Source organism: Apus apus, chromosome W (assembly GCF_020740795.1).
Source record: "Apus apus isolate bApuApu2 chromosome W, bApuApu2.pri.cur, whole genome shotgun sequence".
NCBI classification, from domain to species: domain Eukaryota; kingdom Metazoa; phylum Chordata; class Aves; order Apodiformes; family Apodidae; genus Apus; species Apus apus.
The window spans coordinates 9,222,787-9,237,455 of record NC_067311.1 but is presented as its reverse complement, the minus strand read 5'-3'; the positions used below and the strand labels follow the sequence as shown (position 1 = coordinate 9,237,455).

Sequence of the window (14,669 nt, the reverse complement as noted above, 5' to 3'; positions counted from 1 at the left end):
TGGTGGCCACCATATCAATTAGAAGATAGTAAAAAAATTGCCTGAAAAAGAGTTTTCAAAGTTAGAATAATCATGGGGAATTTCAATTGATATAACTGTGATGCTATTGTGTGCAAAGATTATACTGAATGAATGGAAAATAGCTTGTAAATATCACTCTTGTGTTATTGTGAGTATTTTTGTGCTTTAATGGTAAACCTTTGTATTGGGACATGATAACAGTGATGAGTAATGGTCCATGGTTGAAACAGATAAGGAAAGCAGAACTCTGGGAGGAATTCCTGGTCGAAACAGATAAGAGAAGAATTACGGTGAAGAAACAGAACATTGGGAGGCATCTGGCATTTGTACAAACCACAGATGTGGCTTGTACGTTTTGCAAGATCAGAACATGGACAGTGGTTGCACAGAAAGGGCAGCCAAAGGACAAAGGAGGTAGAAGAAGATAGATGAGTTAACACCTGAGGGGGCGTCATGGACCCCAGACCCCATTGGTTGCGCATGTGTGTTTGCCTTGTGTGATGTAAACTTGTGGGAGGCGACGGGAGAAATGCAAACGACCATGATGAGTGATCAGCAAGTCTCGTTTATTGACTCCAATCAGGCAGTATTTATACTCTCAATAATGAAGCTCATAGCATAGTGCAAAGCTAAGCTCACCATTGGCTAGCTATTAATGTTAACCACACCTTTGATTACATTATTGTAGTTAGTGTTCCCAGGCTAGCTTTCTCACTCTCATGTCCAAGTTTCCCTCTACCATATCTTGTTATTGTACAGCAGTTTTGTGCTCAAGGACATGCTGTCCTGGTTTCTTGCAAAACTCCCTTTTCTCAGCTCTTACAATTAACCAGCTGTATCATGTCTACGTGACCTTTCTCACGCAGCCAGTCTTCTGCAAGACTCTCCACATTTCCCGTTTTCTTTGTGGAGCATTCGATTAGCCTGAAAAGCTTGACTTAACATGCAATTAATCATTTTCTATAAGCAGCTTAGTATACATGGTAATATTAACAAGGCTAACAAAATCATTCCAACAGTAATTAAGGCATATTGTATGATTCCTCTTAGTCAAGGGCCTAAACCTAGACCTTTGAGCCAGCCGTCAAGGCCTAGACCTGTGTCTTGTTGTAAACGGTTGGTAAGCTGTTGGAGTTTTAACAACTGGGCATGGATTGACACCGAGTGATCAGAGAGGTTCATACAGCACATTCCTTCAAAGTCTTCACAGCCGTGTCCTTGCGCTAACAATAAAAAATCTATAGCTGCCCGATTTTGCAGCGTAGTGTGGCGCACCGAGTCTACATCTAACAACAATTGTGAAAGAGCGACAGAAGTTGCGTTTGTTTGTTTTGCTAGCCAACAGCCTATCCTGTTAAGCAACGCCAAGGCTTTAGCACTTGCTACACCAGGGGCAAGAAATGATGCTGCGAATATTTCCTCAGGAGACCAGAATCCCACATTATCATCACATTTGCTGTCAAAGGCATGTGTCATTCCCATGACACGGTGGTGCTTTCTATAAGTTTGCAATATCATTGAGGTGTTAGGGGTAAGCAAAGTAAGGCGTCCTAATGTACAGGGACTGCCTACTAATTTTGATGGGACACTGGGCCAGGCCCTATCTCCACAAATAAGGAATATCCCTGGTGGCAGTTGTATGGGAGTGTTAGAAGAATGGGATATATTTGGGCTGGTATAATTACACCAGACAGAAGCATTTCTATACACAGGGAGAGAAGAGTTCACATTCACTATATTGTCAGCTCGATCCTTACTTGACCAATTAAAAAATACACACCAATCAGCCTGAATTGATCCCAACAGTTCTAGTTCCTGAGGCTCTAAAAAAGCTAATGAAAAGCGGGGCTCTATCATGTCCCAAAAATCTGCATAAGAATTATTCTTCACACAAAAGGGGATGGGATCCTGAGGACATGGAAAGTCATCTAAAGGCACGCCTACTAAACATGTAGAAAAAGGGTTACCTGGCGAGGACAAAGATAGGCATATTGCCTCTTGACCTGTTTTTTTGGCTAGAGTGACCCATATGTTTTCTTTTGGTTGAGCTGGGACCCATACGGCAACTCCCGAAACAACAAGAACACCTATAATTGTTAAAACAAAAGTCCTCATTGTCTTCTTGTCTATGGTTACCAGCAAGGTGGGGGATCGCCTGGCCAGGGTCAACCCACCCACTCCGGTGACCGTTGACATTGATGCTTGTAGTGGCCAATGTTGGGGCCAACATTCTGGGGCAATGATGCTGGAATCTGCACCAGTGTCCAATAGTCCTTGGAGGGTTTTCTTTTCTCCTTGAAACTCCAGTTGTATGATGCGCTTCGGCCTGTCGGTTAGATCTAGGGTTAACAATGTCAACCCTCCAGTAGAGCCAAACCCTCGCGCTCCCCTTTCTGACGCTTGTGGTGGCGCTAGAGGTTTTGTCATTTGTGGAAGTGGAATTAGCTGAGCCACCCTTTGGCCCTGTTGTATCCGTAACGGTGGAAAAGGGGTGTATACCATCATTTGTATTTCTCCAGTATAATCAGCATCAATTACTCCAGGCAATACAAACAGTCCCATCATTGATGCTGAAGAACGCCCTAAAAGCAAAGCACCCATAGCTTGTCCTTGGATTATGATAGGTCCTTGTATCCCTGTTGGCACTTTCTCGGGTCGAGTGGTCATCAGTGAGACGGTTACTGCAGCTGCCAGGTCCAGGCCGAGGCTTCCGGCGGTGGCGGGCCGTAGGAGGGTACCGGTGCTTGTTGCTGGGCAGCAGCTATTTGTGTCTGAGCTCGGCTGCTGTTGGCCGTGTTCGCGCTGCCCTTGTAGTTTCCCGGACGGCGTCGGCAAGGGCCTGTGTTGTGGGAATCGACGCGGCACTTCTGACACCACAGGCTGGTGGCTTGACAATCCCGGCGTATGTGACCCATTCCTCCACAGCGATAACACCGTAGTCGGCCGCTAGATGGAGCCTTTACACCAGTTATCGCAGAGGCTTGTAAGGGTGCAAGAGCAGCTAACACCTGAGTCTGCGCTGCCTCAGCTTGTTTGTGTAATCCTGCCCCTAGTTCTTTGATTGCCTCTACTAGCATGGCTTGGGGACCTGTGGGTACACTGGAAAGGCGCTCAAGGGCTTGTTCAATGGTCCACTCCCACCCTAAGGTGCTCAATATACTTTTTGTTGCTGCATTACTGTTTTGGATAGCACACTGCTTTAACATTGCACCTTTCATATAGTCAGGGACCCCAGCTCGTTCAATGGCACTAGTAACTTTATCTATAAAATTGCCAAAAGCCTCATCTTTTCCCTGTTTGATTCCCATGTAGGATGGAATTCCCCCTGGCTCCTTCACTAGATCCATGGCCTCCCGGGCTAGCCTCATAGCTTCCCTACACTTATCAGGGCCAAGTAATGCTTGTGCCTCAGTCTGCAGAAATGCACCTAAGCCCATCAGCTCGGCTAAGGTGACGCCTTGTAAGGGGTCTCCCGGTGGCCGTTGCACTTGGGTGCATTGCTGGCATAATGCCTGCCAATGGGCACTGTCAACGTTTGACCCAGTTGGACAACAATGCTCTCGATCCCCTCCCCCTCCTACCCAGGTAGGGAAGGAGAGAGAGAAAAAAAAAGAGACTTGTCTAGATTGAAAACTGAACCGTGCAACTTTATTTAGAATATTAATACGTGATGTTAGAGTGTGTATATATATATAGTGATTATACAAAAGTGTGGCAGAAGCCTCTCACCTCCCCCCACCCCCAGCAACTCCCACAGCACTTCCCTCAGATGAGACAATTCCAAGGAATCCCGAAGCTGCTCCTGGAGAAAGGCAGAGAGTTACGAGGGTCAGGAGGGCTTGAGGTCGATGGTTCGACGATGATGGGCAGATGGTGTTTTCCCAGACGCCGGCCACGAACAAAAGAAAGAGAAAAAGAGAGAAGAAGGAAGGCAGATAGACAGGCAAGGCGAAGCAGCGAGAGAGTGAAGCAGGAAGGAAGGAAGTTGTCTTCTGTCATCTCCGACCTTCCCCCGAGCCTACATAGATATATGGAATGGAATATCTCTGGCCAGTTTTGTTGTTCGTCTAACCCAGCCTCCCACGGGGGGGACCACAGATCCCCCCGTAGTGTCTGAGCCGGCAGAGCAAAGGCACGACCTTGAGGGCCCAGCAATTACAAAAACATTACAGTGTCTTATCAACCTAGCAGAACACGCAGTTGCTAGTTGAAGAAAGCTCACTGAAATGAAAAAAAAAGAATCAGCAAAAGAAAAACTGGCTTCATCCTGGCTCAAACCAGGACAAACAGTGTGGCCAGCAGGTCAAGGGAGGTTCTCCTCCTCCTCTACTCTGCCCTCGTAAGACCACATCTGGAGTATTGTGTTCAGTTCTGGGCTCCCCAGTTCAAGAGGCATAGGGATATACTGGAAAGAGTCCAACGGAGAGCTACAAGAATGATTAGGGGACCGGAACCTCTGTCATACGAGGAAAGGCTAAGAGACCTGGGGCTGTTTAGTCTGGAGAAGAGAAGACTGACAGGGGGCCTTATTAATATCTACAAATATCTGAAAGGTGGATGTCAAGAATGGGTCAATCTCTTTTCAGTGGTGTCCTGTGATAGAATGAGGGGAAACAGCACCAAGTTACAACACAGGAAATCCCACCTCAATGTGGAAGAAGAATTTCTTTACTGTGAGGGTGACAGAGCACTTGAACAGGTTGCTCAGAGAGACTTTCAAGACCCGTCTGGACGCTTTCCTGTGTGATCTGCCCTAGGTGTTCCTGCTGCAGGAGGGGGGTTGGACTTGATGATCTTCAGAGGTCCCTTCTGAAACAAAAATTTCAGAGCTTCCAAACCCCCTTGCTTTCTAACACTCCTCACCGCAGTGGGAGGCTGGGTGCAGCTGGGTAAGGATTCCGAGATCAAGACCCAATAACAACAAACAAGCTGTTATTGAGCAGGCATTCTTTATTGCAGCGCTGAGCAGCACTGGGGATTCTCCACCATGAGTGCTCCAACGAGTCAGTGAAACACCCCGACTAATATACACCAAAAACATGCATATTCAGTTTTATGTCAATGAGTTCCCAGAATTCTTTTACACAGTCATTTCATTTCCTGGAATTGGCTATCTTTGTAATTATGCGTGCTCGAGGGTCTCCTGTGGGGGTCTTTGTTGATTCTAGTCCTTTGTCGTCTTTGTCCTGGTCTCTCGCCCTGGTCCTGTCTCCAGTCTCCCGCTGGTAGATTGCCCAGGTGGGTCAGAGTCCACAGTAAGTGTTGTCTGTAGGCGCCACAGGGTCTTAGAAGACTTGATGTTATCACAACCTACAGGATGCTTGGCATAGTTGACTGATAGTTTCACAAAGCACCTTGTTTTAAAAGCAACCCTCTTAGTATAGCAAATTCATTATTTTAGTAAACTTTTATTAGGCTATATTTCTATTGAATTTACTAACGAATATCCTATGATGTATCACTTGCAAGAATGAGTGGCCTAAACAAGTAGGCACACCTGATAGTAAGGTGAATAACTGTTTATATTCCCTATTCCCGACACAAAGTTCCTTCCCCTGTTTCCCCACTGGCTGGGTAGTTCAGGGTTTACAGCCTATCTGACACTTCTAATTATCCTATAAGTTTCCCGACCCTGTTTACACATTCCATTCTAGCAGTTTACTTTTTACCTTTTACGGTAAAATTTTGACCTTTCTTGCCCCCTTGGCTGTCTTCCCAATTAACAAAATGTTTTTCCACACAACCGATAAACATTAACCCAATAACTATAATAACCAGAATTACTACAAACTCTACTTCATCAGTTAGCATTGATCAATTCTAGTGCTTCTTCAGTTTCAGGCAAAAGGGGTTTTCAGATGGGTAGGGCTGACACTGTTCTTTCTCAGGTGGAACCTCTACTGGTCCTTTGAGTTGGGTATAATGAGTCCACCCTTTCTCAGCTGTCCAGACGGCAGTCTCTGTAGTCAACAGAACTTGGTCCTTCTCAGGTTGGTTGGAGTTTGGCTTCTTTCCAGGATTTAACCAGGACCCAGTCTTCAGGCTGAAATCAATGCACTGCAAATTCCAAGGCTGGAGTCTGCGCCAGGAGCCCTTGGTGCCTAAGGAAGGACAAAGAAGACGACAACCCGAGTATATAGTTCTTCAGAAAAACATCTTTAGTTTTGAACTGTGGAAGTCCATCACCTTTGCCTAAATATGGCAGTCCAAACAGCATTTCATAAGGTGACACCCCCATGTCTTTGTGAGGAGCAGTCCTGATTCTCAGCAAAGGCAATTTAGTTTCCAGCATTGACTTTGACAACTGTTTTTTAAGGTCTGATTCATTATTTCTACCTTTCCAGAAGAAGGAGGGTACCAAGGGGTATGGAAATCCCAAGAAATACCCAGGCTGTTCATTAAGTCCTGCAACACTTTGGAGGTAAAGTGGCTTCCCTGATCTGAATCAATGTTTTCCACTATCCCATATCTGGGAATGATCTGTTCCAGGATTACCCTTGCCACTGTTGCTGCAGTAGCCGTATTGAGGGGAAATGCTTCTACCCACCCTGTTAGATGATCTGCTAGACCCAGTAAATATTTAGCTCAGCCCATCTTTGGTAATTCAGTAAAATCAACTTGAATACTCTGAAAAGGTCTTAAAGCTGGAACTTGCCCCCCCCATAGATTGCCTTTTTAGCACCTTTTTCTTGATCTTTCTACAAACCATACATCCTTCACAAATTTGCTTAGCTATTGTATAAATTCCAATGCACCCATATTTTCGTAGCACCAGGTCACACATGGCTTGTGTTCCCCAATGGCTACCTTGATGCAGAACAGCTAATATTTCCCTCATGGTCTGTTTGTTTAACAATTCTCTACCATCTGGGAGTAACCATTTTCCATTCTGTTCTGTTGCCCCCAGTTTCCACCAAGAAGATTACCTCTTCTTCCTGGGGTCCCACCTTTATATTTATCAAGGGCTCTGGGTGGAACTGAGAGAACCCCTGACCCCATCACTCCTGAGTTTCAAGATCCATCATTGACATCACCCTCCCTTCTCTCTTCAAATCTGGGCACTGCTTTTTAAAATGCCCCAGCTTGCCACAGTTATAACATCCAGCTGAAGGGAGGTTACCAGACAATCCTTGCCCTGATAATCTCCTACTTTGTTCTGCACTTCTCGCTTTCATTCTCTTTTCTCCCTTCCCTTGGCTCTGTTTCCACTCTCTCTCTCTCTCTCTTGCACTATGTCTCTTCCTCCCGATTCACATACACTCTCTGTGCTTCTCTCAATAACTCCTCGAGCGGTTTCTCACTCCAACCTTCTACTTTCTATACCTTCTTTTGAATGTCTGGCCATGCCTTAGTAACAAAATGCACTTTTAACAAACCCTGGGCCACTAGATCCTCAGGGTTCAACCCCAAATATTTCCTCATCTGATCCCGTAACCTTTGTAAAAAATCTGATGGGGACTCATCCTTCCCTTGCTGGAGTTCAAATGCCTTAATAAAATTTTGAGATCTCGGGGCAGCCTCTTTAATTCCCTGTATTATTAGTTCCCTCAGGTCTTTCATATTATTCTGGTGTACAGGGTTATTATTATCCCAATTGGGATCCACATTGGGGAATTTCTGCTCTGCTGGAACTACCCCTTGCCCAGGGGGGTTCCTCCTTTCCCATTCTTGCAGAGCCGCCCGTCTAATCATTCCCCATTCTTCTCCACTAAACAGAATATTCATGATGGACATTAATTCTGCTCAGGAATAATAATTAGGACCCCAAAATTGATCCAATTGTTTGGATAAGCCGACAGGGTCCTCAATCAATGATTTAATTTCCTTTTTAAAGTTCTGCCCCTCAGTGCTTGTCAGCAGGACACTGACATATCCCACCTGTCCGGGGCCAAGAGGTACTTCCCGGAGAGGAAACATAACTTCCACCGAGCCTGCCCGTCGGTGGTTGCCCCCTTGTATGGGAAAACTCTTCAAATCTCTTTTACATTGTTCCAATTCTCTTCTCAAGTTTGGAAAATTTGTCAAAGGGGAAGCACTCGCAGCACTTGCAGCTTCCTTGTAAGTGCTGTCACAGTGCTCAGGGTCCTGTAAAGGGGGAGAGGAATTCACAGGAGTGTGTGAAGTAGGGGGATGATTTACAACACTCTCCCGGGGCTCAGGGTTGTGAGGAGGTGGAGGAGGGTTAACAGGACCATCCTGGGGATCGGGGTTTTGTGCAGGGTTGTAAGGAGGAGGTAAACATTTTAAAGGGTCCCAGGGTTGAGACTCCTCTTGATCTTCCCCATTATCTGCTTTCATTGCAAATATACGCTCTGTAATACATGAAGGGGGTCTTGAAGTGGGTCTCATCCAGCACAGAGCATACTCACACTCCTCCAAAGAAAAAGGAATTTTTGCATTCACATAGAAATTCAAATCCTGGCACAGCCAGCTATTATCCGACCCATACTTCGGCCAAAATACGTGCCGCCCCAGTATGGGTTCCCGTGTCCAGATAAACACACAATAGTTTATCATCTTCTTCTTATCCTTCCCTTTAGTACCTGACATGTCTTCCCAGTACTTCAGCATCTTCCCTAAAGGACTGTCTGGAGGAATTGCTCCTGAGGATATTTCCTTATCCTCCCTAGGCCTAGCGCTTTTATTTCCCATTCCCGAGACTCTCCTTGCACTCTTTTGCTCTCGCTTCGTCCTTCTCCGGCTGTTTTCCTTGCAGAAGAACAGAACCACGAAGTTGGACTCCGCACTTGCTTCGTACCAATGTACGTCTCACTCACTCACACACACGAGTCTCAAACCACCAGGGTGATACTTAACAGTCAGTTTTCTCACCCTGGCCCCGACCCCCAAGGCAATACTTAACGGTCAATTTTCTCTCCTTGGTCCGTGCACGGAGTTTGCCTGGTCAATATCAGTGCACCTACTTTCCTTTATCCTTTATTCCCCCCTCTGTGGTTTGTGGAATCTGTTTATAACCGGTCTCGGGTCTTGGTCGGTCTCCCTGGAGCCAGCGCCGCCGATCCACGGAACCGTTGAACTCAATGGGGTGCACCTTTCCGTTCTTCGGAGACAACTCCCTGGATGACGACTTCAGATCCCGGACGAGCCCCCAAATTTGTGAGAAACGTCTGTCGTGCCAATGAACAGGCCCACACAGATCCTTCAGCGAAGCACAGTTTATTTACATTCTTGCAAGAATGGGTGACCTAAACAAGTAGGCACACCCATAGTAAGGTGAATAACGGTTTATATTCCCTATTCCTGACGCAAAGTTCCCTCCCCTGTTTCCCCACTGGCTGGGTAGTTCAGGGTTTACAGCCTATCTGACGCTTCTAATTATCCTATAAGTTTCCCACCCCTGTTTACACATTCCATTCTAGCAGTTTACTTTTTACCTTTTAACGTAAAATTTTGACCTTTCTTGCCCCCTTGGCTGTCTTCCCAATTAACGAAATGATCTGTACCTACTGGTGTCATCCTGCCCCGAGGAGCAAGATAGAAGTGGCTTTGTTTGGCCTTTTCTTGGCCATAAATCCTGCTCCATGTTCAGATCCCCCAGATGGAGCCCAATTAAGTCCCTCAGTTTCTTGGACTGTAAACCGCTCCAGGTGTCATTGGAATGTGCAGATATCTCACTTCTCTTAAACAAACACTAGGGTATATAAAAAAAAAACAACCCAACAATATGCTTCTAACACTAGGATGCAAAAACAACACTACATTTCATTTCTAACACTTCCAAACAATTTAAGTGTCTCCAACTTCCATAAATATAAATGGCCAAATAGAGCAGATGCTTTTTGGAGCTGCAACACAAACTCAGCTCTTTTTTTTAACAAGCAGAAAGCCCAAAATAAAAAATTACTCTTGTATCTATGCTCTCACTGTAAGAAAACTTGAGTAAGAGATAGCAAATCCTTAGAGCACTGACTTGGGAACAAGATCTACTAACATTAGAGAACTGAGAAAATCACAATCCTCAGCTATAAGTCCTCCCTGCTGCATGGACAACTGCTTGCTTTTGAAGCAAGCAAAGAGAAGTTTCAAGGTAAATTAACATAAGTTTTTGTTCACCTTGTAAATCGTGTTATAAGCTGTAGCTGGTGGCCAGCTGCTTCAGTATAGCCACTGAGGCAGCTAATATTGACAAATTTATTTGTTAAAGAAAGGGAGGTTCCTTGAAGCAGCAGCAGAGAATCAGAGCAGAGGGGAAAGCAACACCGAGGACAGGGTAAAGGAGACTTGGGCTTGAGTTGTTTGTAAAACTGAAAGCAAAATAAAAATGTTAGTAATAAGAAGGCAAGAGTGGAAACATCTAAGGTTGGAAATTAGTACAAATTGTTCATGAGCACGAAAGAGGAATTCACCAAGCAACAGGGAAATGAGAAGAAACAGAGAAGACTAGAGACCAAAGTAGAGAGAAGAAAGTATAACAGCAAATTATTTGGAAGTACAGAAAGGTAGAGGGGAGAAAGCCAAAGGCTACTGCTCATCAGTATTTCTTTCCCTATTCTTTTCTGCAACAAGACTCAATGGGAGGAAACACATTCGGAGATTAACACAGGCAGTAGTTCTGACCATGCTTCTTCCCCATCCAAAGATACTCCCTTCCTACCCAAGAAGGCCACCTCTTACACACACCTGAAATAATATTTTATATTTGACACTTACAAAGCACTTGACAGAAATGAGATGCTAATTAGTTAATTTTTCAATAAATTTTTACTTCTCTGGATCTGAAAACCCCCTTCCATAAAGAAAATATAGATGGACACAATAGGGGAAACTACGATGTAACAGGCTTTGACTACACAAAGTACCTGAAGACCAGTTTAGGCAGAACTGAGGCTTTGTTCTTAAAGTTCTCTTTCCCAAAGTGGTGAAGACCAGAGCCTCAGGAAAAACTGGAAATTACTTTGAAAATTAAAAAAATTCCTTTAAGTGTTGCATGCATGTGATATACAGCAACCATTTGCAGCTCATAGCTTGAAAGGGTGCTTTATTTTGTTTCAATACAGATTCAGTCCAGTTCACAGAGAACACATTAGTTAAAACATTTCTTCACTTTGTAGGAGGAATGGGAACGAACACAAGCACTCAGGAAGAAGGGTACCTGAATCACAGCAGAACAAATCAGTCTCCCATGTTTAATCATTTTATTAGAACCTGAAATAGCAACTAAGGCAAGGATGTTTGCTAAATCAGTCCCTGTTAACCTACTAAACTTACCTTCATTGTTAGATATAAGGTCTGATAGAACTCATGAGGCTTCGGGTTTTTTAAAGTACAACATAGGACTCAAGACTCCAAAAGTTCATCTATTTCCCCTGCACATTCAGGCTTATGCTAGGTGGTCTAGCAAAAGATAGTGTCACGTTTCACAAACCCTTTGTTACTTGGATACATCCAATAAAAATTCTCCACATCACTGACAGAGGTTCTATCTTTAAGCGAAATAAAGCTGATAAATACTGTAGGTAGTTATCTCCTACATGGAAAAAAACACAAACAACCCAAAACCAAAACAACAAACCCTCTTACTGGAAGGGATTAAAGAAGGGTGACTCTTTTTTAAACCATGTTGGCTGTAAGAGTGAAAAAACCCCAATATCCTCCACAATGTAACATGAAACTAGCAGGAACATGAAAAATACTGACAGAATGAAGATGAGAGGACAGAAAAGGGAGTATGAAAAATATTTCCAGTCTGAAGCACATTTCAAGTAGTTTAGATTTTCAAAGCCATTTTATTGTGCACCCAACTTGCTCCTGAATACTGCACTATTTTTTCTGACTTTTCCACCTAATTACTTTTCTCTCCTCTCAGAGAGCAACAGAAAATGATAAAACAGTTCACAGGAGAGACAATGAAAGCAGCGAGTTATATACTATCAAGTCCAGAAAGTATTCTGTAAGCTATCAAATATAAGAGCAACACAGCAACTTTCATTTTTCCTCCACTTATAAGAAATAATGTTTTGAAAATGTTTAAAAGAAAATGTCCAAAGTTCACACCCAAGCTCCTCAAAGTTTTAAACACAACATCTTACAGCTGGGAGAACACTGTTTATACTTTTATTTGTAAACCAAATTTTGAAATACTTTACAATATACATTGAATTTATTTTTTCTAAAGAAACATAATTTAAGAATTGAAAGAACAGTGTGCCACTAAATGTTAAGGACCATATTTTAAAAACCTTTATTTAAAAAAGGTCATATAGGTATGATGAATTTAAGTCGTATTTTAACATAAGCATCTAAATTATTTAAAATTAAGTGCAAAATTGGAAGTCCAGTCACAGATGAGGCTGTAGAGTTGTGCTCAAGATAGAAGAGGTCTACCCAAGGCAGGTACAGCTGCATACTCATAATCTAATGCAGTCTGTCTCAGCCATGAATCCTGCAGATCTGAGTGGCACTGCTGATTAGGTCAGTTTGATCTACTCTCCCTTTCTAATAAGAATATTAACTAAAGCTTTCAGTTAAGCAATAAAACCTTTCTAATTAGCAACAAAAAAACCCCAACAAGTTACATGCTTGCTCGGTTTCAGGCACTTTATAATTATAGTTTATTTACTGTAGCTAAAAAGCTAGTATACAGATTAAGGGATCCCTTAAATTTCAACTCTACAGTTATATACCATCTAGTATTCTTGCTCTGAATATTAACCAAAAAAAGTTCCTAAACACCTGTAAGCCCCACTATAAATCTTAATTGTTATAAGGAAAAAAATATATAAATCAATACTTAATTTGTTCAATACATCATATTTACACTATAAAACAATGGGAAATAACAAGCAGTGACAAAGAGGAAATAAATTTTAAAAAGTCAAAGTTTTCTATTTTTTTTAAAATCAGCATAACTGTATATAACAATTAAAATATAACAGAACATCCCATTACAGAAATTTTAATAATCTGAACTGCAGTCATTACTTGCTAATAGTTTACATGCAACACCTGCTAGGACTGACTTTTTATTTTTAAAGTGTAAAATAGATTCCGAGGCTTAAGAGACAAACATTAATTTGTGTACAAACAAAATGTAAAATTGCACTCAAGAACTGTACTGGTCACAAGCCTCTTCCATACAGGAGGGGTGGGAAAAAAAAAAGGAGAAAATGTACAAATTATGATAGAAAGTGGTCTCTTTCTATATACTAATTATCAAAGGCAATGCATAGACTGAGAATACGTGGATGGCAAACTGTAGACAATGGAAACAAACAGCTTTCACATACATGGCTCTTTATAGGAGGCCTTTCCATCAAATGGCAATAGCTGATAGCAAATAAGGGGTATCAGGTGTACAACTAAGTAGATCTTGTAAAATACTAAGGTGGAGCAGTTGTTAATATACAATTTGAAGTATATATACAATATAATGGAATGTATCCCATCCCAAAACTGGTTTATTAAACAATTGGACCTTTCTATACTAGCCTTATGACTCAGCTATCGTTCTAATGAAAACATACATACACAAGAGACTTGAATGAAAAGTAAAATTTATGGGGCATTTTACAGGAACTATTGACAAAGCTGCTTAATGGCATTTCTGCTTTTAAAGTAATTTTGTTAGATATAATTGAAACAACATCTGTGTATAAAATATCCTGATGGATACTTCAACGTGGAGCTTTGGTAATTTTAAAAGGCCCTTTTTTATCTGTTATGAATTGTACTGCAGAAGTATTGATGCATGCACACATCTGTGTCAACTGAGATTAGTGATCCAACTGCAAGCACATTTCCTCAAAGTACTTTCTATGTTAAACCACTTCAATAACTGTAAAAAACAGATTAAACAAAACATTTCAGATAACTCAAACTGAATAGGAAATAGAATGTAAATATGGCAGTAAAACCTTTTTCTGTTGTTTTTAAACAAGAAGGTCTCTTGTACCAGAAGAATCCTGTATACAGATACACATAGAAGGAGGGAAGACACCACTTATAATTCCCATTAAACAAGAGCTGATTTGTCATGTGAGAAGGTACAAATTGCAGAAAACATGAATAGTCAATAGAGGAGAAACTACTGATTTACATTAAAGAAGAGAGAACACTTCAGTCTGAATGCATTTATTTTGTGAAAGCTGCAACAACGGCCCAAAGAACCTCATTTGTGTTGGCTTTCATACATTCAACCTCAGGGTCTAAATCCAGAAGCTGCCGCACTCTCTTTGTGGCTAAATCATACTGCTCATCCAAAAGGGGGGCAAAAGCATTCTCCAGAACATCTGAAGCATGGGCTAAATAAACAAGTGCCAGCAAGCGCTTGTCCATGCGGTGAGGGTCATTAATCCATTTGTCAATAACTGCTTCTTGAACCTTCTTGATGAGGCGCTGTTTGATATTGTTGTTGGTGAGAGGGTGTGTGGTCATGTCAAAAAGAAGGAAGTTCTGTTTCTCTGTTGTCAGTACACCTTTTTCCACTAGATTTTTAGCTAACCGTTCACGGACATTTCGCAATTGATAGTGCAACTTCAACGGGTTCCATGTTTCACCTAAAAAGTACAAGCAAAAAAGCCAAGAGTCAGGCAAAGTTTAAGATGTATTATTACAGTGATTCTCCTTCCCCCCATTGCAGAATGAGCTGTCAAATTCATATAGTTGACTATTAACCTAAAATATTTTGC

General features: G+C 42.4%; 1 protein-coding gene across 1 annotated transcript in view; it reads right to left on the bottom strand.

Annotated features, from left to right (window-relative positions):
- Positions 1-12,079: 12,079 nt before the first annotated feature.
- LOC127395198 (Golgi phosphoprotein 3-like) overlaps positions 12,080-14,669 on the bottom strand; it is a 99,192-nt gene continuing 96,602 nt past the window's right edge. The window contains exon 4 of the mRNA XM_051641772.1: positions 12,080-14,537. Within this exon, the coding sequence (XP_051497732.1) occupies positions 14,113-14,537 (425 nt within the window). The 3' untranslated portion in view covers positions 12,080-14,112. The remainder of the gene's footprint in view (positions 14,538-14,669) is intronic.